We start from the raw sequence: 26,027 nt of genomic DNA, 5'->3' as shown, positions 1-26,027 counted from the left end.
GTTCAAGTCATAATTCAGACTCGAACTATTGAAATAATTTGTATGACCTTCGATTATTATTATAAATAAAAATCGATATTTTAGATTTATTTATTAAATGATGTATGTGGTCTATATACATTATTAATGAAATGTAGATTTTTATTTATAACAGTGACGCAAGAATGTCCTTAAAGTAAAATTTAACACACTATCTACGTCCATTATTATAAGAGCCTTTTGAATTTTTTTTTTCTCCCTTTTTATAAAAGACCTCTGCTATATCCATATCCATCTACATAAATGATGTCTCTGATAATAATCACAAAAAGTTAAATTCCGCGTTTTCACATTAATCACTTTTCCTATATAAGCTATTTCACAGCCACAATTATTCTTTTTCTAAGCTTCAATCTTCTGACTCTTCTTCACCTCTCTCACCCTTCTCCACTCGCAAGTCAGAACCTCTCTCTCTTTCTCTCTCTTCAATTTTTTTATTTTTATTTTTTAAAAATTTGATTTTTATTTGATTTTAATTGATTTTCATGAAATCAATTCATACCCATGTTAATTAATTGGTGTTTGATTTCATAATCCCATTATTTTTTTGTTGGTATTTTTTTTATGCTAGTTATTATTTTTGTTAGGTTTGTGTTGTGGTTAGAAATGAAGGGTTGGATCTAGGTTATTTGCTAAAATTTAAGCTTGTGGTTGTTGTGATTAGGCTTAATTGATCTTTGGAAAATTTTGATTTTTTATTTGATTTGATTTTATATTTTTTTAGGTGTTTGGAAAGCATGAAAATATGAAATAGGTTAACACTATTTGTTGTTTTAGATTGTGTGAACTTTGAAAGAATTCATGTTTTAACTCATTGATGGATAATAAAGAACTATTTGTGATTTGTGTGAGTTTTAACACTTTGAATTGAGTTTGTATTGTTGTGTTTGGATATGGAAAATTTTGTGGAGTTTGCTATTGAATTATTGATGGTTTGATAACTGTTAAACTTTGGGAAAATAAGTTGTTATTTGGTCAAATTTTAAGTTGAGAAGATCTAAAACTTCATATTTTGTGGTGTTTGCAATCTGTTTTTAAAGTTGAAGCTGTGATGTATTCTTTACTATGTTTTTAAATTCTTCTTATTCAATCTGTTTTTAAATTTTGTGGTGTTTGTAATCATATTGACTGATTACTATTCTTTTGTGATGTTTGGTTTAGGTGGCGAGGATGTCGACTCCTGCTAGGAAGAGACTGATGAGGGATTTTAAGAGGTTGCAACAGGATCCTCCTGCTGGCATCAGTGGGGCTCCCCAAGACAACAATATCATGCTTTGGAATGCTGTGATATTTGGGTGTGTGGAAGTTTACTCTATTCATAATATTTTTCCTTATGTTTGTGCAATTGAATGTGACCGATGCCGCTTTAACCGTGATTGTGTTGCAGTTTCGGCAACATAAAAATTGTTTTGACTTTGCCTAGATTGCGGTCACGGTTTCGGCAAGATAAAAATTGTTGTGACGTGGCCTTGATTGCGGCCGCGAATGTTTTTTTTAGAACCTGTTTTTGTGTATTTTCCCATTTATTTTATGGTTTTAGCTTCTGCATAATTAAATTTGTAATTGCAATCTAATATGCTTTTCTTTGTGCTTTTCCAGGCCAGATGACACCCCTTGGGATGGAGGTACAGTCATATCCTCTTCCTTTATAAACTGAAATGGTTTTGTAATGTTATTTAATAATATAATTGTGATTTATAACTTTCTAGTGTGCGGCTTAATGATGGATACTTGGCGTTATTTGCAGCCCAAGTCCCACATCGAGTAGTATAGGATGCTCAATGGAGTATTTATGTGGCTTGGTTCTTCCCCCTTGATGGCTATCTTTTAAGGGAGGGGTTCCCAACTGCTTAGATACTTTTCAGTTAACTACTCGGAAATAGCTCTTGCTTTAAGCATTGTTATGAACAAACTTTGATTCATAGTGGATGAACAGATTTTTTACTATTATTTGTGACATTCTAGTATGTTGTTAAATTGGAAATATATCATTTATCGATTTGTTGTGGATGAACAGATTTTCACTAAAAAATCATTGTCAGCAATAATTACTTTTGATTTTCTAGTATGTGTTAACTACTTGGAAATAGCATCTGTCTATTAAACATTGATATGAATAGCATTGATATGTCATGAATTAACAAATTCTTGGCAAAAAATAATTGATTACGATGACATTTATTTGCATGTTGTTGGTAGCAGGGTGGGTTGTTAATTGCAAACAAAAGCGGTTTGTTCAAATTTCGCTACACAACAGTGCGCTATCACGCTGCTATAGCCGTTAGTTGACTACATTTTGTACTAAATAGCGTAAGGCGGAACAACAACAAATTGTTCGAATTCCGCTACGTTATAGCACCACTATAACTGCTATTTAAAAATATTGGAAGTGTCTATTGGAACATGATGATTTGTTTAATTTGGTGTTTTCTATTATTTGATTCATAAAGACATGAGTTAAACTTGTACGTCTGTGTCGGTCATTTCTCAACTTATAGACAGAAAAGGGAAAAATGATATATATCAAAAACTGACCCATGTCATGGTGTTTTACGTAGTACATTGTCTTCCAACTTTTGGATTTTCATCTAAGGGATGTCTTGATTTTTTCAGGTACGTTCAAGTTGACGCTTCAGTTCACAGAGGATTATCCTAATAAACCACCTACTGTGCGCTTTGTTTCTCGGATGTTTCATCCAAACAGTAAGTACAAAACTACCTTGCAATTCCTTTCAGGAGTTAGAATAGCAATCATTTCAATTGTTTGTACATTGAGTGCCTGAGCGTTGTCATGCATTAAAACTAACAAGTTTAAACAAAAACGGGAAGTCTGTTTCAATCTACAAGTTTAAATTTGCTTTTGGAAATTGCTTTTGAAACAGCTTCTGAAGAACTTCTTTGGTTGTGTTTTCTTCTCCTTGCAAATCTTCTTGACGTATAATTTATATGGAAAATAAAACATTTGTTCTTAAGTCAGGTTTGGAACTTTGGTTATAGATAGTGGAGACACTTTGTGTACTTTCCTCGTGTTGTCAATATGCGGCGCTATAGTATATTGGAATTTGATTAATTTGTTACGAAAACTGCGATGCTATCCTAGTTTCCCTATTAGGGCAATAGTAGCCGCTATTCCAGTTTCTAATAGCTGATGTAGCGGCAATAGTGCAGAACAAAGAGAATTTTAGGATATTTTTAAAATAATATGCTGAAGAACCTGCATGTGTGTTAAACATACTATTTTTATAATAGAAAAACTGGAATTTTTGAGTCTCCTGTATCCACCATAATATGTAAATTTTTCAATATTTAATATAAAGTTATGCTATGCCACCATTCCCTTTTGTATTTGTATGTAACATTTTTATTTATTTATTTATTTATTTATTTATTTTTATCTATAATTAACTTATTTCAAGTTTCAACCGCTATGTGCCTTCTGCTTTTTGCCCGCAAGGCCGCAACGCTATCTGTTATTTTTCACATCGCGGATTTTTGGCTTTCCTCTATTTTCCGCAGTTCTGCTATTGATAACACTTCTTTACCCCTTATAGTTAGTATTTTGGACAGGGCATCCTGGAATGTTGACACTTCTTTTCCCCTTATAGTTAGTATTTTGTACACGGCATCCTGAAATATTGTTCAAATTTATTATATTTATTTAATATATAATTTTGTATATTTAAGACATTTAAATGCATGCTGAAATTTTTAGCGTGGTTGTCAAAAACTTGAGCTAACTCAGAATCCCACACATTTACAACTCTAGGTATCAAAATTAGGTTATCTCACTTAAATAGACGTTTCTGTGTAAACTCGGGTAGACTCACAATCTTAACACTTTACGTCAACCTATATGAAAATAGGTTAACAGTACGGCATCGAGCCTCAACTCCCATAGCTCAGAGGATAAACAAAGTGTCCTTGTGAGCATAGCTCAGTTGGTTAGGACAATGCATAAAATATGCAAGGTCCGGGGTTCAAACCCCGGCCACCACCAAAAAAGAGGATAAACAAAGTCACATACTAGTAAACATGAACAAACTCATCACTGCAAGTTTGCAATGAATCCAATCGGCCAACTTGGTGAATGAACCCAACTTTGATGAACTAAGACCCAGCTCTATTGTGCTGAAATTAGCCCCAATGAGGAGAACTCAATCCCAATATTCATTAGTACAACAACAACAACAACCAAGCCTTATCCCACTAAGTGGGGTCGGCCCAATATTCATTTGTAGTGTTTTATAATTTTGAGTCTCTTGTCCATCAATTTTGAACTTATGCTCTTTGTGTGTTATGGTTTGAACCTTTTTTTTGTAATGTAGCCTATTGGATTCATTGCTGGTCAGATGGGATCTCTTTCTGTTCTAGCATGAATTCTCATATCAAGTAGTCTATCAGAACAAAGTCACTAACTAGGAACCAATGAGCCCATCGCAAGATTGCAATGAACCCAACTCTGATGAAACCTAGATCTGCTGAGCTGAATCAAGCTCCAATGAAGGGAATCCAAGCCTACCATCTTTCAATTGTTGCTAATTTTGGTCTTGCGGTTTGCTGATTTGTCCATTGATTTTCAACCCTTTTTTTTTTGTTTGTCTTATGTTGGTAATTCTGAGTCTTGCACTTTGCCGATTGTCGATTGATTTTGACCCTCTGTTATTATTTTTTGTCTTATAGCCTATCTCAAGATTTGTGAATTTATCTATCTTTAAATTATGATACTATCTGTGTATTCTGGTTTAGTCGGGACCAGTCCTTTCTGGTTTGTGGGTATTATTGTCATTTTTTTTTTTTTTGGCTTTCGCACCAGTTTCCGATCCACCAAAGGTGGACGACTAATCCTGCTCGTGCTTAGAGGCATGAACACTGGCCAAGCGTTGTTCTCCCTGGGAATCGAACACGGTATTCCCCGGGTACGTACTTGGAAGGAGCTCCTTGCCACTGGAGCCCAAGCAACTTGGTTTATTGTCTTTGTTGTTGGATACTGTGATAAATGTGTTAATTAGTATTAAGAGTCAAGTCTATTAAGATTTTATGACTTTATATAACTCTTTCAAGTTTGACAACCTTGCTTGTATCTAAACCCTTCTCTTTTTTGGTATTGATATCTTCAAAGTAGAAAACTTGAAATTTCTTGTATGTTATGTATTTAGTGATTATTAAACGGTTTCTATCTTGACAGTTGTGTGATAATTGACATACTAGTACCATTTAACAACCTGATGTTGGTTAAAAAAAAAAACTTGATGTGGAAACTAATTTTAAAACAATATAACCGCTGAATCAAACATAGTTAAATCTTACCAAATTTGTGAATATTTGCCAGATAGAATCTGATTAAGTGGTGAATATTTGCCAGATAGAATCTGATTAAGTGGTGAATATTTTAATTTTCTTTATATAGAGTAAATGGAAAGAGCATCCTGGTGCTGTAATTTTCTTTAAAAGCATATTATATCTAAAATTGAATTGGAGTGGAAATCAATTTTGTATTGATCTAAAATTTTCTTTGATTAGCATGATAATGATGATAATGACTTCAAATGTACTTTCTTTGACCCTTTTCGCTTGGCAATTTCAGTTTATGCAGATGGAAGTATATGCTTGGATATTTTACAAAATCAGTGGAGTCCAATTTATGATGTAGCTGCAATACTTACCTCAATCCAGGTAATTGTGATTCACTTGATAATTCAGAGTTGTTTTAATGAAATAATTGGTAAATGATTTGATTGTAGTCTGCCCATCAATTTGCATAGTTTCATTTTTTTCATAGTTGCTTTGCTCCCTGAAAATGTGAAAAAATACTGCCATTTTTATAAAGCCTTCTTATGCCGATTAAAACATCACTTATATTAGAAGGGAGCCAAAATTGAGTCGGGAGGGTTTTGTTTCTCTCCCCTCCAAAACAATGAACCAAACAAGAAAGCTTTAAAGTAATCTCTACTTTCCCCCAACCGAACACTAAATAACTAAATTTCATAAATTACTTAGATACACACAAATGTTTCCATGGGGTAGGAACTTTCACCACAGTGGAAGTAATGCTGTGTTCCATTAGGTCCTCATCTACATGTTTCACAGCAGCTTTACAACTTTCTGAACTGTTGTTGCATATAGTTTATGCTTCCAACTCATTTTTACTTAATTTGAACTTCTGGTAATGTCATGCATTTCTATTACCAACTTGTGATATGTTTGTTCATTTTGTTGATGATCCTTAAAATAATTTATATCAAAGAAAAACATACATGTCATGTAGTAACTATGGATATATTCTTGTTTTACAATTGAAGTTAACTGTTTTTTTTCTTCTTCCTGTTTATGATTTAGTAAATCTGGATTTATTCCTGTTTTTCGATGGACATTAACTTTTTTTTTTTTTTTTTTTTTTGTAGTCATTGTTGTGTGATCCAAACCCAAACTCACCAGCAAACTCTGAAGCTGCTCGGATGTTCAGCGAAAACAAGCGCGAATACAACAGAAGAGTGCGTGAGATTGTTGAGCAGAGTTGGACTGCTGATTAACCATATTATATATGGCATTGACTTGACAATGGCTGTGATAAAAATGAATCTGATTGAATAACCATCAGTCTTTTATAAACAACTATGTTTTATATTATTTGTCCTTGCTTGACTGTGTGTTTGCTCAAACTTTATATGAATTAAAGATTCCCCAATGTTGTGCACATTTCTGCTTTTGTTGATACCTTCATTGTTTATTTCATTCATTCATCATTATAAGAAAGACTACATAGTTAACAGGCAATTTTGGTTGGCTAAGTCTATGGTGCAAGGTGCTATAGGTCTTGTACCATATGCACAAGTGCTATATACCAATAAATTTTGACTATTACTTTTCCCATCCTAGGCCTTTCCTCGCGCGCCCTATTTTTTTTTTTCAATTTTACCCCTGGTCCGGATTTCGTTTTCCGGATTGCATTGTTAGAATTTTGCAGATGTTTCTGGATTTGATAATCTGGAATAATGTTTTACCAGAATTTTTGCAATTTTAATCTTCAAAATTCGTAAAATAAAATGCAAATAAAATAAAAAATAGAAATAAAAAGACAAACATAAAAACAACCCATTTTATTAATATATGAACAATACATTACAATAATTTTCAAGCTTTTTAAGCTTATTACATAAGATCTTAAATCTATTTCTACTCTTAACTTATAACATAAGCAATACCGGTGGCTCCAACCACCGGTGGAGATGAAAGACGGGGGAGGAAAACCAATGCTGCCTGATAGCACATACCAGTTGTTTTGGTGTTGGTGGGGAGACAGAGGGGGCACAGGGGCCTCTAGGGAACAAAAGACCATGATGGTCAACATGACACCCAGGCAAACCAACCTCACACCCAGACTGACCCCTTCCCTATTGATCGATCATATGACCCTGATGGATTTTCCAAGAGGCCTCTTTGTATGAAAGACCAACGATGGAAACACATCGTTGTAGAGGAGAAGAGGAGAAAGAAGAAGGTGTGCAAATGTTTGAGGAAATGAACCATATTTATAGGGGGAGGGGGATTAAAAAAACGCGGGGAAGCCATTGAAGGTGAGAAAAAACACAGAGAGAGGCAAACATAGACTTAGTAGTGGATTTATCACTCATCTTCATATACTCTTCTTTAGGTATAGCTTTGACAAGTGCTCCTCTGATTGTGTGATGCTTCTTGTAGAGTTTCTTCTGAGCAGGAGTATGCTTTCTTCTTTCAATAGCAGCTCCTTCTTCATCAACGACCAAGTCACCAATACCATCTTCTAGTATGTCCCATAACTCTTCATCTAAACCCATGACATGACTGTAGAAGTTGGTTTTCCACCAGGAAAATTCTTCAGGATCTCCATTGAACTTTGGAACTTTTCCATAGTTAGATTTCTTCAGGATCTCATATGGAATAGCATTTCTCGTACTAGATTCAGGTTCTGCACCAGACATGTTTTTATCAGATCTTTTTCTATTACACTGTTAACTGTTTTGACAACAGACCAAGACTCTAGATACCAATTGAAGGTGACAAAAACACACAAGAGGGGGGGGGGGGGGGGGGGGGGGGGGGGGGGTTGAATTGTGTTGGCTTTTTCTTCTTTTCTCCTAAGCTGAAAACACGGATTAGATGTAGATATATTTCTACTTCTGAAGTGATGTTCAGAACTAGTTGCAGCGGATAAAACAGAGAGAGAGAAGAAGGACACAAACAATTTATACAGGTTCCTTCCACAAATCGGAAGTCAGTCATGTCCCCCTTGCACTTCCAAGGAGAGTTCACTATGTAATATATGATTACAAATGCTCACTACTAAACTTAGTAAGAGACTTCAAATTGCTCAAGCACAACTGCAAGTGACTTCCTATGCTCCTGAACACAATCAAGAGACTTCTATTGCTCAAGCACAAATGCAAGAGACTTCTGAATTCAAACAAAATTACAAAGAATATGTTTGAGTTTGAACACTTGATATACAATCAGTGGTGTTCACAATACAAATCAGATACAGACTCTAAAGACTCTAGAATTTCTAAGATATGAGCTTTGATAAGAAATTCTAAGAGAACTTTCAATGCAGAACAATTTCAGCAGAGTTTTGGCTCAGTTAATTCTTGGTATTGTCCTTGTAAAACTCTGAGTCTTCACTCCTTAATATAGAGGTGTGAAAGAGACGTTGAATTGCCAGCACATTCAAAATAGAGTCGTTTGAAGCTTTTGATCAATCACCAATGATCCTTTGCCTGATATGGTTACTGTCCTAAGAAGGATCAATTTCAAATGCATTCCCATTGTAAAGGAACATCGTTGCAGGCAGAGCTGTTTTTCTTGTCTTGTAACAGAGACAAAATAGAGTAATGGAGGTAGTGGTTGTACACTTCGTACAAACGTACCATGTCAACGCTCTTTTGAGGAACAAGCATCCAATGCGTTCAAATCCCTTCAAAGTAGCCATTGCTTCACTTTTCAGTCTTCTGCAATCCTTAGACGAGGTTGAATCCCATTAAACAGCTTTTGAAGCCTTAAGTTGCATCCTCTGATGAACTGCAGCTTCTGGTGATTTTTAGCTTCTAATAAACTTGCTTCTGATGACGTCATCACTTCAGGAGCACTTTGTCTTCAAGAGCGTTTTATCTTCAGGAGCAGTTTTCTTCAGACGCTTTAAGCTTCCCTTTTTGTTGATTTCTTTGCTCTTTATTGTTCTTCCAAGACCTTTTTAAGATATCAAATTTTGTCTATAATCCTGTACACTTGAACAAATATTAGCATATCCAATTGACAATTTTTAATACTTTTTTTATCATCAAAACTCTTAAGGGTTAATGTTAAACACATTTTGTTCCAACAACCATCAATGCCGGTCAAAAAACGTGTAGAAACACGGTTTTCAACTTAACCACCGTCCAAAATGTTTGAAAAACGTTTTCTTTGTGGTGCAGACCACCGCCCAAAAGCTTCTGGTGTAATTCAGAATGTATAATCCCGAAACATACGATACTGGGGTGAACAAAGGGAGACTTGGGACTTTGAGTATGGTGAGGGTTTGTTCGGATTTTACAATCTGGATTTATTCAGCATTGGATTCTTTTGTGTGTCCCACATTGCACCGACAATTCCTGTGGTCCACAACGCCCACATACCTCTATAAATAGGGGTCCCTGTTTTCATTACAATTAAACTACATTAGACAAAACAACATGGAATTCCCTGGCTTTGATCTAAACACCAAGCTAGAGGTAGTCTACTACAACAGTGGAACAGCACCCCATCTGTTTAGGATTCGAGACAATGTCACCCTCTCCGGGCTGAAGGATGAGCTGGATCAAATCAACCGTCAACTCAACCACAAAGACATGAGGAGGGTGGTCGGAGTTGAATATCGATGTCCATTGTCCGACTCAGCCGGATCTCTTTAGCTGGATGAAACTCAAGAACGACGACGACCTGCGAACCATGTTCTCTGTCCTTGGTCAGCACAGTACAAGAGGACTGATCGAGTTGGACACTTCGTTGGTTAGATTTGCTGAACAAATTCTGAAAAGTTTGCACCGGACCAGGAACTACGAAGAGATTCGGGCTCTGCTAGAGGGACCAGAGGAGGAAGAAGTTAGTTTAGATGATCCATGTTTTACTTAATCACATGTTTTATGTTGTTTTAATTGCATGTTAGTTATGTGTTGTTGAATTAAGTAGTTGCATTATAGTTTGAATAATATATATATATATATATTATTTAAACTTTCATTATGTTTTAATTTACGTCAAATATGTTCATATATTCAATAAAATAACCAAAGATATGATTTTCGGATTACGAAATCCGGATATGCCTAGGGCTTATCTGTGTTCCGGAAAACGAAATCCGGAATACCTCAGCATAAGATTCTTTTGTATGGACCACATTGCACTAGGAGTTTATGCGGTCCACAACATCCAAAGACCTCTATAAATACATCCTCTCCGGTTTTTAGCTTCAACACCATTAGAACACACAAACACAACAAAGAATATCATGAAATTTTTTGTCATTAAGCTGAGGATCTTTCTCATGCGGTCGCAAATAGATGAGTTAACTCTCTATTTGACTGCATGATGAAGATCCTCAGTATGCTGTCAAAAATACAAACAAACACACCAAAGAGACCATGCAAATTTTTGTCATTGTGCCGAGGATCTTTCTCATGCTGTTTTAAATATATATCTCTATATAACCGCATGATGAAGATCCTCATCATGCTGTCAAAAATATATAGATACTGCTTGATGCCTCCTTGATACATAGATAACTCAAAAATATCAAGAGGTTGCTATGAGTTAGATCTTGCTGCCTGCCAGATGAATATGTCATTTGGCAAGGCAGTAAGATCTAACTCAAAGAAATCCTCTTGAAAACACCTTCCCAAAAGATTCATCATTTCTGTTATTATGGTTTTTTTTAACTGTTTATTTGTCTTATGTTGCTTCAATTTATGTTATGTACCTTTGTTTTATTTTTTTCCAAGGCAATTGCAACAAAAACGATCCAAACAAAAGGGTCTGACGCAGTTCGGATTTTAAAATCCGGAATAGCTTCATGCATTCCAAATTATAAAATCCAGAAACCCTCAGTAACATTTTGGCTGGTGACGTTTCACCAAAGGTTAGGCCGGTTAGTGGAGTTTTAATACGTTTTTTTTGGACGGTTTTGAATGAAAAACACATTTTCCTTGACTTTCAAATTACCTATGACTTGTTTTAGGCTATAAAAAGGCTTAGATCTTCAACATTTTCCTTCATTCTTCTTTACCCTCCTTTCTTACATTTTCTTCAAAATTTTTTAGTTTTTTAGGTAGATTTTAGGAGTGTTAGTGGTGTCATGGTCATTGTTGACTGCTCATACGACCCCTTCAATTGCATTGCAGCTTATGCAGGGGTCGTATAACGGTCAACAGAGACCCTGACATCAAAGAAAGACACAAAATATTCATATCGTATTTGTCCGGATTATATATTCAAGAAACACTAACAATCTGGTCCGAATTACGTAATTCAGACCAGAGGTATTTATAGAATTTTTGCAGCAGGGCGGGAAAAGTAATAGTCATAAATTTTTATGCCCCAGAGTATGTAATGGCACTCATACTACACCAAATCTAGTCTTTCTTCTTCCACACCTTTCATCTTCCTCATCCTCAACCATAAATCCATCATGATCATTCAACTCATGAGTACTCCCTCTCCTTCCTCTTCCAACCCTTTCTCTTCCTCCTCTCTTTCCCTACCTCTATCAAGATCAATTTTTTTTCAAGAGATGATGTATGCTAAATTATTTAATTGGTGTAACAACACCAAATCCACTCCCTCTTCTTCCCCTTCACCTTCCACCCCCTCTTTTTTCTTCGCCGATAAATCCATCATAATCATTTGATGAGTTAATCTTTAGTTAACTAATATTGATTGATGGTGGAGTTTCTCTACCTTAAACACACATGTAATTATTACTAATACAAGGGAACAAGGATTTCAATATAATAAGTGTATACTTGATAATAGTACAATTCACATAAATGATGAGTAACCCTCTATTTAAGCTAAGCTCCATTTACGATTTGGATGTAAAACATGTGGCAAAAAATATGTAAGGGTTGAGATTTTAAATTAAAAAACAATAAAAGATGTACCGTTCCACACCCTACTACGCCAAATCTATTCCTTGTTCTTCCCCTTTCACACCCCGTCTCTTCTTCTTCATCCATCATAATCATTTAACCAATGAGCTAACATTCAACCAATCCATCCTAAAATCGATCGATGGTGGGGAAATCTTCTTTCTTTCCTCCAACTTAAACACTTAAAGACAAGGTGTAGACTTTTCATAATATAAAAGACCAATTTAAAACTAAAAAAAACTAAAAAAGGATTAATTTGGTACAAACTTTAAATTTAAAGGACCCCGTGATACATTTGGTCTAAGCATTTCGATATCTTTAAAGCTCCAATCATGTTATCCTTGATCAGTTCGAAATTGAATCACATAATTTCAGTCCTTAAATACACTACAACATTCAAAAGTGCTTAGTTGGTAATCTAGCAGAAGAAATACAACTTTTTTTGCATTTCAAGTAAGGAAGAATGTTGATTTTTGAGGAATTTGAAGGTTTATTGTTGACTCTGTTGATTTTGGACGTGTCATAAACTGGTACTTGAGAATATGGTTCTTAGTTGAACAAATTGTTTTATATTCCAATCTATGTAGTTGTAACTTCCTTTTGAATGTTTGTCACATTGTTTCTCATAAATATATTTTGTGTTAATCATCCGGTAAGGGATCTTTGATAATCCGGAGTTCAACGGTGAGATAAATATAGCCTGATCAATAATCGTTCCACACAAGAATAGATTTACAGGAGCCAAAATACAAATATGATAGGAACTTTAATAATAATATAATTTATACATAACAAATATGAAAAATGTAGGACAAAATGTGTTATTGGCCTTATGGAAGAAATTAAATATTTACATTACCATTTTATTCATCATGATCAATGAACTTTTGAAACACAATCAGACAAATTTTATTGACAAGAGGTTTAAAATTTTGTGCTGAGGTTCCCACTGCTGGTCCAATTCTCTTGAACTTGCATTGAATACTGTAAATTCCATAGAACATCCTCTATTGAAGGACGTTTACTAGAAACCTTAGAGAGACAATTGATTGTTATTTGAACTGCAGTGCTCATTGATTCATATGCATAACTCCCGCGTAGAGAAGGATCAATTGCACTTCTTAGTATTTGCGACGGTGCTTCTGATGAACCTCTTTCCAGCTGAATATGACAAAGATGTAATTAAAGATAAGAAAAGTAGTCTTTAAATCGGATATCGAGTTTAAGGAATGTGTATTGAGTCTATTGACAGTATAAAATATTTTTACACGGTCATCTTATCAATCAAAATGATTTTTAATGTCGATTTGTTATATTTTTAAAATATCTCAACAAACAGGTGATAGATAAAATTTGATTAGATAATGCGTAAAATAGATTTACATGTTCGGCAATGTTTTTCATGTACCAAAACTCATGTTTTAAAAATCGGATGAGATACCAAATCTGTGAAACCTTTGAGTCATGGTTTAATTAGTTCAATCAGTTCAGTCATGGTTGAACCAGATGACACATAAACTATAAAACAATGAAAACTAGTTGAACTGCAGTTTAACTTGTCGGTTCAGCCAGTTCAACTGGACTGCAACGTAACTTATTCTCGGTTCAACTGGTTGATTCAGTTCGATTTTTATAATATTGACGAAAACATTTATCATGTAAGATGAACAATCGTTATAATCTTCGAGCACTTTATGAAAAACATGTGACAAAGAACAGATGTAGTAATGGATACCTCATCCTTGAGCTGCTCTACTTCACTGGAGGATGCAATTTGTCTACCAGTAATGACTTCAAGTAGAATAACACCTAGCTGATAAATATCTTCTTTTTCTGCATAGTTTGTGCTGCACATGGATTTAAATTTCAAAATACTATCTTAGGATACAGTGAAATATAACATAAGATCAAGTGATTAATTAAAATGAGATATACCTTCCATTTTGATTCGCGGAACTTGGTTCATTAACTGTGCTCTGAAAATTAATCAATGCATAAATCATTCCATGTTAGAAACTTAGATGATCATGCAAATATTACTGAAAAAAATTAATCAAATCATGTATTCTGTCCTAACCTTAGATGGCAATGGAATTCTGTATCCACTAACTTTTGCATTAAGACTATCATCTAACAAAATATTCTCAATCTTGAAATTGTTGCCAAATATTCCAGGAGCAACTCCTGTATGTAAGAACTGAACTCCTCTTGCAATTCCTATGCTGATTGCCATTCTTTGTGGCCATTTTAGCATATCCTTCTTTTTCCCATCTGTTAAATAAATCTCATGTCATGTCGCATTTTTTGACATTCAAATCTTTGCTTTGACATTCATATCATGACATTCAATTTAGTCCTTCTATTAACCAAATGTTACAAAAACGATGATGTTGCAGAAGGACTAAATCGAAAACGTTTACAAATTTAAAAGACTTATGTGTGACTAAAATAACTTAAATGACAAATCTATTACAAACATCAAACTTAAAGGACTTAGTTGTGATCAATATAACTTAAATGACCAATCTGTTACAAACCTCAAACTTAAAGGACCTATGATGTAATTTTGACTAAATTTAATTTTGATACTTTGTCAATGTAAAATGTTTTACATTGTCAACAAATCACAATCTACCAAACACTTTTATGATCTGACGATTATGATTGATCGACAATGTAACTCAGAGTCTAATATGAATTAAATTCTTTATGATTTGATGATGTGATTGTTTACCTGTAAGTTGATCCCTTAATGACACATTTGAGATGTATTCAAGTACAATGAAGACTGTGCATGTTACTTGAGGAGGGTCCTGATGAGTAATGACACAGTGTCCTAGAACACTCACCATATGTCTATGCCTCAAATTTTGTAATGCATCTAATTGCTGCATAATGCTGTGTGGTAAACCCTTTTGCTTTATTTTTATACAATTAATTAGGACCAATGAACCATCCCTCAACGAACCTTTATATATCTGTGTAAATAAGATAGTAAATAATTAATATCATGGGGTCCATTTTTCATTACAAAGAACAAGTTATGAAACCTTGAAGATTATAAAAAATATTCTTTTACCTGTCCTTGTGATCCTTCTCCTATTAAATTTGATTGGTCAAAGTTATTGGTTGCATCTTCAATTTCTTCTTCTGTGAAAATATTGTATGGTGGCTGTCCATGTGTAGCTAGTCTCATTGTTTGAGGAACATGTCCTGTTTTCATAGGTCAGATCAAATTAATGCAATTTTTAATTGAAGGAATTTGTTTTGTTGTATTAAGAGAATATGAGTGAAAAATAATATAAAAATTATTTATTGGAAAACAAATAGAGAAAATATCAAATAAAGTGGTTAATTAAATTCAATTAAAGTTGAATAATATCGAATTTGACTCTTGGCTTTAAAAATTATTAATCAGACTTTCCTTACCACTCGACCAGATTATGAATTACTAAAAGTAAAAACAAAAAACAAACAAAAGAGCAAGTTTATGACAGCATGTACATCTTTACAGACACTTCCCTACTAAATAGTAAATAAACTACTAAAATTACTGTTCATGAAAACAACATAGAAAATACTATCATGACTGAAACACTATGGATTTTTCAACAGTTAATATCTTCTCAACCTATTATATGTATTTTCTATTTTGTTATAACACATCGGTAAATCACGAAAAAAGCTTATAGTCAGAGGTTTGACCAGGAGATAAGTAAAACCTGACTATAAATTATTACCGTTAGAGTTCAAACTCAAGTATTTAACCTTAGTTGAAACTTATTAATCACTTCGATCGTTGGTTGGGATGCATATGATTTAATATATCATAAATTAATTTACAATAAATGATAAATAAATAAATAAACATAATGATAGTGGTCTTACTTGCATTCAAATTTGATTTATCTGAAAACTTATGAGCAGCAGATCTATCCATATTATGATTCAATCTTTCTGGTTTTGATTTCCACAAGATGAACACAATAAGCAAAGCCAAAACACATGCAACTCCAACAACACCTCCAACAATAACAAGAACAAGTCCTAATTTCATACTTGATTCCTTTTTCACTTTTCTTTTAGGAGGCTTAACAGCTAAAGCTGCATCTTTTTTGCAATATGAAGATGCATGTTGATTTCTTGTTGATAAACAATTCCCAGAATACAATACTTTACCCTTTGAATTCATAATGCATGATGGTAATTTTCCTACTAGAAAATTATGTGAAATATCAACATAATTCAATGATGAACTACAAGGTGAATTCATTGAAAGATTACCACTAAATTTGTTTGAAGACAAATTTAGGTAATGAAGTGAATGTAATGAGAATATGGAATATGGAATTTTTCCAAAAAAGTTATTGGAAGAAATATCAAATATTTGAAGTTTATCAAAGTGTACTATCATAGAAGGAATTTGTGATCTTATAGAATTTTTGCTCAAAATAATTTTCACAAGATTTTTTCCAATTGAAGGAAATTGTGGACCTAACTTATTTCCATCAAAATTAACCTCTTCAAGAGAGGTTAAACTCTTAAGATCTGGAATATTTCCATTGAAAAGATTATCAGCAACAACAATACTCTTCAAATTCTTCATTGAAGAAATTGAAGAAGGAATTTCACCAGAAATGAAATTTGAACTAATGTTGAGAATTTCTAGTGACCAAAACCTGTTGATTTTTGCAGGTAATGGACCCCATAAACCTAATGAAACCAATGACAAAACCTTCAAATTTGAAAGTTTTGTCAAAACAGTGAAAAATGAATCAGTTGAAAAAGCTCCTGAAAGTGCTTGAAAAGGTTTGTTGATATGTGAAGATGGAGATGTTTTGTTTCCAATGATAGTTAATTCGGTTACGCGACCGTTCGAACAAACTATTTTGAGTGAAGGTGAAGGAGGGAGGAAACAAAAATTTGTCCAATTGTTCCATCCTTGAAGCACTGGTGGATATTCTAAAAGTTTTTGAACTTGGAAAAGAATTCTAGTTTCTGTTTGTGCTAATTGTGCAAGTGAAGTTGGAATAAGAAACACAAGAATGATTGTTGGAAACAAATAACAAAGTTTAAGACACAATTTCTTCATATTCAGAGTTTGGATTGAAAGAAAAGTGAAATTGCTAAGATGACATGATTTTACTAAGTGGGTGTATAAAACAAAATCTTTGATCAATAATTATGATGACTTTTTTTTATTCTGTTTTCTTTGATCAATAATTAGGAGAGGAAAGCTATTAAGTAGAAAAGTTACTTGTCAAAAATTCATGATACAATGATTGCAAAAAAGGGTTTTACTTTTTGATGAAAAATTATTAGTATAAAGAATTAACTGGGTGATGTTGGAGTAGGTAGGTAGGAAATGGGGGGAGGAATTAAGTTTGCAAAAAGTGGATCTGAGATCTGAAAAGTATGGAGTTCAAATTTTGATAGAAGGGACCTATAATTAGAAAGAAATAGTTTTGGTGAAGGAGCCTTTTTTGTTACACACACATCACATGAAAGAGTGCAAAGGTGTATTAAAGTAGGGTATGCAAGCCATGATACTCCCTCATGGCATATTTGGAATATTTACTCCTCTAAAATTTAAAATTTATTTACTTTTTGTAATAATATTTTCACATTATTTACTTGTCAAACTAACTACTTCAATTAGTATATTTTCATTGACTCATATTATATGTCTCACTTTTAGTCAAAACAATGTATTTAGACAAAAGTATGTACAAGATAGAGGTAGTAGTAGTTTCGGTCTTAGTTTAAAATTTGGACCACATACATCAGATTTTGTCGATTAAACTTTAACAAACACATTTTAATCATTTTATGTGTGTTTATCCCTCGATTTCAAGGGAAAATATATCTTGATAATTTGGAGTTCGACCTTGAAATAAGTAAATATGATAAAAAAACTCTTTTACTTAAAAATAAAACTCATATTCTCATGAACAATTCGATTGCTGACGGATATTCAACTAGTATTTTTTTAAAGAAATGCATTACCTAAAATGATACTCTACTAGTTATAAGAGTGTGGTAGTATTAAATAGCCACTAGGTTAGTTACTTGTTACATTTTCCAAAGAATCCAAGCTGTGCCAAACTGCAAAATGCCAAAGACAGCAAAGTCAACATAGCTCTGAAATCAAAGTAGCAAATGAAGGAACGTCGGTTTTGACCCATTTATGTGAGTATGTGAACACTGCTTAAACTAAAGAGTTGTTAAAGTAGTAACTCACATGCGATGCCACGTGACTTTTTATATGGAAAGTATAAATTACACAACACTATTGGTTATGGTAGAGTCCTATTAAGAATCATTATTTTACTTCCTTCTCCTTGCATCTTTATGATGGTGTTAATATTTTGAGGATGTTTAAATCTCGATTTTTTATTCCTAGTATGTGGAGAAGAGAGGCAACAAAATTGGTACATAAATATAAGGAAAATACTATGGTAAAGTTATGAGAATGACTTTTTTGGTGAAGTTAACACTATAATATCAAAAGTGTTAAGTGTAACACCCCACAAAGTATAATACTCAAGATTATCACATGATATCAACAACTCTGTTAAAGATGCCAACGATAAAATAGTACATGTAAGTCCAAGATGTTGCAAGCATTACTAGATGAATTACTATTGTTCATTAATCAGTAATCAACAATTTAAAAATAAATCAAACATTAAGATTAAAATTAACTTTTTTAAAACAGGTTTATGAAAGGAAGTAAACATACTAAAACAGGTTTTTACAAACAAATCACATATGTTATGCATATGAACAAGAATCCTTTTAGAAACCATAAAACATGAATAATTACTTCGTTGTAAAGTAGCATATGTACAATCGACACACAAATGAGTTTTGGTCCACCATATTGCTTTTAATTTATAATAATTTAGAGAGGTATTATTTGGACAACTATTTGGTTGATGATTTATTTGACAACAATAGATTTACAAAAAAATAAATAGATATTTACACGAAAATCAAACAAAAGAAAGATAAAGTAAAAACACAATGTAAATAATATTCCCTCCGGTCCTATTTATAAGAAAAAATTGACTTTTTAGATTTATTGTATAATTAATGTATGAGTTTTTCTAGTTGCACCCTAGTTAATCATGGTTGCACCCCAAAATGACAAGATTACCCTTTCATAAAATTTGATTTTCAAAAAGCCTATTCCTTCTTTTTTGGTTACACCCCAAAACCATTCTTCCAAAACCATAATTCTCCAATCGATCGATTGTGTTCTGCGAAGATTTTCAAAACCATACTTTCTCACGTCCATTCATGATTTCAAAGAAAATTCGAAGCAAATCAGGTTAGCAAGTGTTGTTCTTCAATCGATTGTGTTTTTCTTTTTATGGGTTCTCAGTTCTGATTTTGTGTTTTCCTTGTTCTGCGATTCGCAGTTCTGCGATTTTGTAAACTCAGTTTAAGTAGGTTCATGTAAACTCAGTTTAAGTAGGTTCATGTTAACTCAATCTAAGTAGGTTCATGTAAACTCAGTTTAAGTAGGTTCATGTAAACTAAGTTTACATGAACCTACTTAAACTGAATTTAAGTTAACCTTGCCAATGTAAATTAAAACCGTAATCGTACAGTGCATCATTGCAGTTGAAGGAAAAAAATTGAAACTAGCAAATAGAAGAAGAAATTCACTTACTTATATCCAATTGAGTATGGATGAAAAATATTTTGATTCACTCTTTAATTTTCATGGAGATTGATATTGAACATCAAATTGTTTGATCGATCGCTTTGTGGGGCGAAAGAGGGTGAAACTCACCGACAATGAATAAAATTAGGGTTTTAAGAAAATTTATATAAAAGGGCAATTTTGATATTATAAATTTTTTTTAAGAAAATTTGGGTGTAACCAGAAAAATATGGGGTGTAAATAGAAAAACTCTTAATGTATCTTGTCTAGAATATATATTAAATACATTATTTATGTAATAAATTAAAAAAGTTAAATGTTTCTTATAAATAGAACCAGAGAGAACATAAGAGAGAAAATTGTTATAAAATGATTGACAAATATCATTTCTAAATAATTTAGCACCTCATTGTCAAAAATTATACCCTATAACTATTCATTGGGTGTACTTATTCAAAGAAAGAAAAATTTCGAATGCGTGTAGAATTTGGAGTTTAGTGCCATTGTGTTTGTGTCGGTGAGATGTTACTCTAAAATGAGGGCAAACTGAAGATAAGGACCAGGGTTGCTATATAATACACACATTCTTTAGTAACATGGGTGACACTGACACATTTTTTTTAATGTGACATGAATTGAATTATTCTACCTAATTCCATTTTAGATTATTGTCCTGGCTGTTCCTGCATTTTGGAGAGTATAAGAATTAGTTATCTGCATGCAAAAGTAGTGTAGGACAACCTGTCAAGATCCGGTTTTAGGGTAAAGTATTTAGCTGCTACTTTTTATATTCTTTAAATTTAGTAAACTATGTACACCATTTTGGATTCTATATTTTTTGTCACAATTTGATCGTTTTAACAATTTTGTTTAAATGCATGATGATGGAGAAGTCAATTTTGGATGGTCATGTTCCTAATTAAGAGAAGAATTTTCACTTTGAAGTGCTGTTTAATATTATATTAAAAGAGAGGAAGATTTTGCTGAATAGATAATGCTGGTGTGCAGATTTTGTTCAATCTTACAAGGAGGATTGACACCTCGGTCCTTTGATGTTTGTACTAGTGAAGGGTCTCGTTGTCACATATCCTTATAGAGCGCACATGGATCAGATTATAGATACAAACATCATATAATCAGATCCATGTGTAAGAAGTCCAGAGCATCACCCTCTATTCAGAATGAATCAACTACATATCTCACCTAGTTAGTTATATGGTTGAGCGAGAATTGTATAAGTTTGGATTTGTTAATGTCATTCCCAGGCATCAAGGTCAACCTGCTTTACCTGTGATGACCTGAAAGCAAGTGTTTGTAGCTTATACCAACTTTCTTGAGTGTGTGTTTTTTGTTGAGGACTTGGGATCAAATGCACTGCACGGTATCGAGACATCATTTGGATATATGAAACTGTCTTTCAGGATTTCACATCTGTATATGTTACACCGACCCGTTGGGGATTGTCCTAGGCCACTTAAGCAAGAAGTCGTTGATTATATTGCTGATGAAAAGACGGGGAAAATGTAGATAGTATACATGGGCCCACTTCTAAGACGCATCAGGGACAAAATGTGACGTCCTAAACCCAAAATGCAATAAATCATGCAAATAAATCATTTATTCGAAATAGATTAAGATGACACGTCATCATTTTCTAAAAAACATGCATAATCTGATTTTCATAAAAACTAGCAGCGGAAAAAAAAAAAAAAAACATCATAAATATCTCAACAACATGTAATCATCCTCAAAGTACATAAATAATAAAATATCAACACCATGTCTCAGGTCTCATATACACCTCCGGTCACTATTATAAGCAAAAATTCTCTTTTTAGATTCATTCAATAAATGATGTATGTGATCTTTATATAAACCACATACATCATTTATTGAATGAACCTAAGAAGTGAATTTTTGCTTATAATAGTGACCATAGGGTGTACATAACAACAGTCTCAACAATAAATCCAACAACAGATAAATAACATAAAATGCATAAGTCCCGATATTCCTAATCAGAGCTTAATCTAGACTCCACGCAAAAGATGAAGAGGTAGCTCCAAGCTAATCCTTGAGCACTCACAAGCAATACGACTCAAACCTGCACGTCATCTACACCATTTATACAAATGGTGAGGCGGTCAACCAAACGACAACTAGGAGTTAGATAATATTCCACATAGTAAAATAAAAGCACAAAATAGAATTCAAGGATTTCAAACATCACATATATACATGCTCATCATCCTAGAATACTAACATCGTATGAATATTGTCATAAAATCAATGATAATATATTCAAGCATATCTCCTTCTTCAATCAAATTATCATCAATAACTCATCACCTTAACAACATTATCTCAAGCGTACTAATATCACCAAGCAAACATATTCAAGTACACAACTCCACATAAATCACATTATTCACCAATCACATATAATTCACATAATTCATCAAGTCATATAATCAAATATGACACATTTCACACATCTCATGTGCATGTAATGGTCTAGACACGACTCTGCATGCATGTGGTACCATTTCCATGTCGGAGGTAATTTTGCCAATTGATCCCTCTACATATTCTCCACATATTCTCGACATAAAGGACTACTTATGAATGTATGAATTTCAAGTATTACCTCGATAATGCACATCACCAATTAACTCTTCATACTCTACCTTTTTACCACGTTGCATTATCAAACAATACATCCATACATCAATAATTACCATCAATTAATCATCTCTACATATTTATTATCAAGTATTCATCTCTACATATTCATCATCAACAATTATTAAACAATTATCACCACAAGGAAACAACATTGTTTCATAAAGCACAATCCACGTAATAGACGAACAATCACTCACATCACGATGACCAACATATTATACACCAACCAATCACTGATTCACACTTATTTCATAATGAATAGAAAGTCATTTGCAAGTTATCAAATCATAATTCCTCATTTTTCCAAAGTTCTTATATTTTCACAAATATCGTTTATTTTCAAATATCTCATCAAAAGTAAGATACTGTGCTCTTACATATAAATAAATCATTATATTCCTATATATCATCTAACATCATAATAGTTCAATCATAGCATCTTCATTTTACAAAGTCAATTTATTTCTCAAAATTCACAACGTTTGACTCATTTTCTTACCACTAATGGGTTAGGTTAACTCATCTCATAATGGATCTAGCGTCTCTTACCACTTAATTAAAAAGTTACTACCCACTTAACTCATTAAAACATCTCATTAATTACTATCTCAAAACAATTACCTCAAGTTACTACTAATATTAGTAAAAATAATTATTCACACTAAAACACTAAAATACTCTTCATTCTAAAATTACTAGTTTACCCTCGCTTCTCAAATTACCAAAATACTCTTAGTTCTAAAATGACTAAAATACCATTTCTTGCCTAAAAATTCACTAATCTCAAATCAAACACACAAACGAGAAATTAAACACACACACACACACACACACACACACACACACACACACACATATATATATATATATATATATATATATATATATATATATAAAATAATCCGAGCGAAAAACAGGTTGTTACAACTCTCCCCCACTTAAAGAATTTTCGTCCTCGAAAATTACCTGAAGAAAACAACTCTGAACACGATTCCTTCATCAGACTCTCCGATTCCCAAGTAGCGCTCTCACCGGTTGGTCCAAACCAAATCACTTTCACCAAAACGATCTATTTTCCTCTTGACCTCCTCACTTCTCGATGTTCAATCCTCACCGACCAAGTCTCAACGGTCAAATTATCAATTACTTCCAAATCATCCACTTGAATCACATGTGACGGGTCATACACATACTTTTTGAGTTTAGATACATGAAATACACTATGAAGATTCGACAACAACGGCGGCAACGCAATCCGATACGCTACTGCTCCCACTTTCTCAATGATCTCAAATGGACCAATAAAATATGGTGTCAACTTCCTACACTTCAAAGCACGTTCGACACCGGTCACGAGGTTCACTCTTAAAAACACATGATCTTCAACTTGAAACTCAGTATCTTTCCTTCTCTCATCATGGTAACTCTTCTTCCTACTCTGAGACGATTTCATCTTTTCCTGAATCATCTTAACCTTTTATGTAGTCTGTTGAACAACTTCCGATTCTAGGGGATGATTTAGGGTCAAAAATTGGTTCTAAACCACCACTTATTGATGGGTAAAGAAGATAAAAAGAGAGAAAAATAATAGGAGCGGCGGCTAGGCTTAAGAAAATTGTTGAAGTTAATCGTAACATCTCTAAATAGTGATATTTAATTTTATAGTTCTGTAAAAAATTATATCATCGAAGAGAGTTCACCTTTTTTTTTTTTTTTGAAAGAAAAGAGAGTTCACCTTTTGTTTAGGATCCAATTGTAAACAACATAGATGACATTAAATTATTTTTTAATCTAAACTTTCAAATTAATTATAATAAACTTTTTATCAAATAACCTTGATAAAATCTTATGCTCATAAAATTCAAACTATGTAACTTATTCCATGAAGTCTACATTGATTGTTTCAGGAATGGAATGAAGCGTAACATAAAACCCACTGGAAATTTCTTGAGTGAGATTGTAATTTCAAAATAAAATAATCAAACAAAGCATTAGAGACTAAATTGACAGATTCATTTTATAACCATTGAAAAGCCTGATAATGCTCCTGACGAACTTCCGCTTCTTCCTCCGGAGTATAATCATTCACAATGTTGAAAGTCTCGCGAATCTCCTCTGGTGGCTTATTCTTCATCATATCTGCTATGGTCTTACATGTAAGATCATACAAGTTCTTGATGTTCAAATAGTTTGCAGCCAAGGTGAGTTTCATGAGTGTATATGGATCAACCTTGAGAAATTCAGTATCCCAAGCATTAAGAGCATCCTCAGAAGGTTTTTCTTCGGAACTTGTAGCCTCAACATGCTTCTTGCAATACTCAATAACTTTCGCCAAGATGTTTCTGGTTACTTGCAAAAGAGGGATTCCAGCGTCATCGACACAACCAGCCTCGATCACATGCTTGATTGTTTGTGACTCCATTGCCACAACCTCGTCGATTTCAAAGGTCTCGCCGTCGGAACTTTTCAAGGTGATCTTCCTCGTTGATGACATGATTTTGCTCTTCCCCTATTTCAAACGTAAAAACCCTAAAAAAAATTGGGTAAGAATATAGAGTGAGTGAACTGAATTTATACAACATCGTGTTCAAATAATAAAATAACTATTCCCTATCTTTTTTAAAAATAATCATAATCCCATGACCAGTCATTAACCATGTCGAGGTCCCTCAGGGGTTCAACCACCACATTGCACTTAAACTTAGTCTAAACTAAATTCACATTAAAAAAAAGCAAGTATCTGATCATAAACTACCCAAAAAATCATCAATTTCCTAAACCCTAAACTAACATATAAAACTTTGTTTATTGTGTTATTTAAAAAAAAAAACTAACATATAAAACTAAGAAGGTGTATGATAAGGGATTATGAACATATAAAAATCGTTATTTGAGCTGAGAAGTAGAACAATTTTCACATTAGTTAAAAAGTTTATTCACTATAAGCTAATTTATAGCCTATCATTTTTTTTTTCCTTATAAAATTGTCGATTACAAACGGATTGATTTTTTTTTATCGTATAAATTTATAAGCTATAAATTATGAGATAACTTGTTCTCATGCCCCCAAATGACAAGTTTATCCAATATAGTTTATGAGAGTGGTGAAGGTTGGTATTAAATTAATCATTTGGGATCAATGAAAGTATTATGAATCTTCTTGATAATTTACAAAAAGATTATTAAATTAAAAAAAAATTAAATATAAGATATACTTGTCATTTGTAAAGTTGCTATTGTTCTCATCGGCAAGACTGACGGCTATACGATAGAAAGTAATTCTGATTTATTTACTTTCATGATCGATTCTTACAAGTTCAAAAGAAACAAAGAATGAAATATTTTATATTTGTTCGGTTTTATATTTTACACATAACATAAATATTTTCATGTTAGTTATTATCGTCAGAGAATCAAAGTCCTTTTTTGACCATAAATGTGCCACCTAGAGAATATTCAATTTATGTCTAATGTGG

General features: G+C 33.1%; 4 protein-coding genes across 4 annotated transcripts; 1 reads left to right on the top strand and 3 right to left on the bottom strand.

Annotated features, from left to right (window-relative positions):
- Positions 1-278: 278 nt before the first annotated feature.
- Positions 279-6,751, top strand: LOC25502755 (ubiquitin-conjugating enzyme E2 2). Its single transcript, XM_024773381.2, has 6 exons — positions 279-436; positions 1,201-1,334; positions 1,639-1,664; positions 2,653-2,742; positions 5,624-5,712; positions 6,441-6,751. Exons 2-6 carry the CDS (start codon positions 1,210-1,212, stop codon positions 6,567-6,569), a joined length of 459 nt encoding a protein of 152 aa, XP_024629149.1. The 5' UTR covers positions 279-436; positions 1,201-1,209; the 3' UTR covers positions 6,570-6,751.
- A 6,174-nt stretch (positions 6,752-12,925) lies between these two features.
- On the bottom strand, positions 12,926-17,721 carry LOC25502754 (probable LRR receptor-like serine/threonine-protein kinase At1g14390). The gene is made up of 7 exons (XM_013590310.3): positions 16,083-17,721; positions 15,274-15,407; positions 14,929-15,172; positions 14,272-14,465; positions 14,130-14,170; positions 13,930-14,041; positions 12,926-13,355 (listed from the first exon to the last, which is right to left on the bottom strand). Exons 1-7 carry the CDS (start codon positions 17,284-17,286, stop codon positions 13,119-13,121), a joined length of 2,166 nt encoding a protein of 721 aa, XP_013445764.1. The 5' UTR covers positions 17,287-17,721; the 3' UTR covers positions 12,926-13,118.
- A 5,899-nt stretch (positions 17,722-23,620) lies between these two features.
- Positions 23,621-24,019, bottom strand: LOC112417385 (uncharacterized). Its single transcript, XM_024772997.1, has one exon. It carries the CDS (start codon positions 24,017-24,019, stop codon positions 23,621-23,623), a length of 399 nt encoding a protein of 132 aa, XP_024628765.1.
- A 519-nt stretch (positions 24,020-24,538) lies between these two features.
- LOC25502753 (SKP1-like protein 1A) lies at positions 24,539-25,053 on the bottom strand. The gene has a single exon (XM_013590309.3). The coding sequence runs from the start codon at positions 25,043-25,045 to the stop codon at positions 24,569-24,571; it is 477 nt and encodes a 158-aa protein (XP_013445763.1). The 5' UTR covers positions 25,046-25,053; the 3' UTR covers positions 24,539-24,568.
- Between the last annotated feature and the right edge of the window lie 974 nt (positions 25,054-26,027).

This window comes from Medicago truncatula, chromosome 8 (assembly GCF_003473485.1).
Source record: "Medicago truncatula cultivar Jemalong A17 chromosome 8, MtrunA17r5.0-ANR, whole genome shotgun sequence".
Lineage (NCBI taxonomy): Eukaryota > Viridiplantae > Streptophyta > Magnoliopsida > Fabales > Fabaceae > Medicago > Medicago truncatula.
The sequence above is the reverse complement of the archived record's forward strand: the minus strand, read 5'-3'. Positions and strand labels throughout refer to the sequence as shown.

What these genes read in the sequence shown, in the direction of transcription:
- LOC112417385 (XM_024772997.1), bottom strand. Translation starts at nt 24,019, where the DNA reads ATGATTCAGGAAAAGATGAAATCGTCTCAGAGTAGGAAGAAGAGTTAC.
- LOC25502754 (XM_013590310.3), bottom strand. Translation starts at nt 17,286, where the DNA reads ATGAAGAAATTGTGTCTTAAACTTTGTTATTTGTTTCCAACAATCATT. An exon ending in TAAATCAAATTTGAATGCAA is followed by an intron (nt 15,408 to 16,082) that starts GTAAGACCACTA and finishes CTATGAAAACAG; the next exon opens with GACATGTTCCTCAAACAATG. An exon ending in TCCGCGAATCAAAATGGAAG is followed by an intron (nt 14,042 to 14,129) that starts GTATATCTCATT and finishes ATCCATGTGCAG; the next exon opens with CACAAACTATGCAGAAAAAG.
- LOC25502755 (XM_024773381.2), top strand. Translation starts at nt 1,210, where the DNA reads ATGTCGACTCCTGCTAGGAAGAGACTGATGAGGGATTTTAAGAGGTTG. An exon ending in TCGGATGTTTCATCCAAACA is followed by an intron (nt 2,743 to 5,623) that starts GTAAGTACAAAA and finishes TGGCAATTTCAG; the next exon opens with TTTATGCAGATGGAAGTATA. An exon ending in CAATACTTACCTCAATCCAG is followed by an intron (nt 5,713 to 6,440) that starts GTAATTGTGATT and finishes TTTTTTTTGTAG; the next exon opens with TCATTGTTGTGTGATCCAAA.
- LOC25502753 (XM_013590309.3), bottom strand. Translation starts at nt 25,045, where the DNA reads ATGTCATCAACGAGGAAGATCACCTTGAAAAGTTCCGACGGCGAGACC.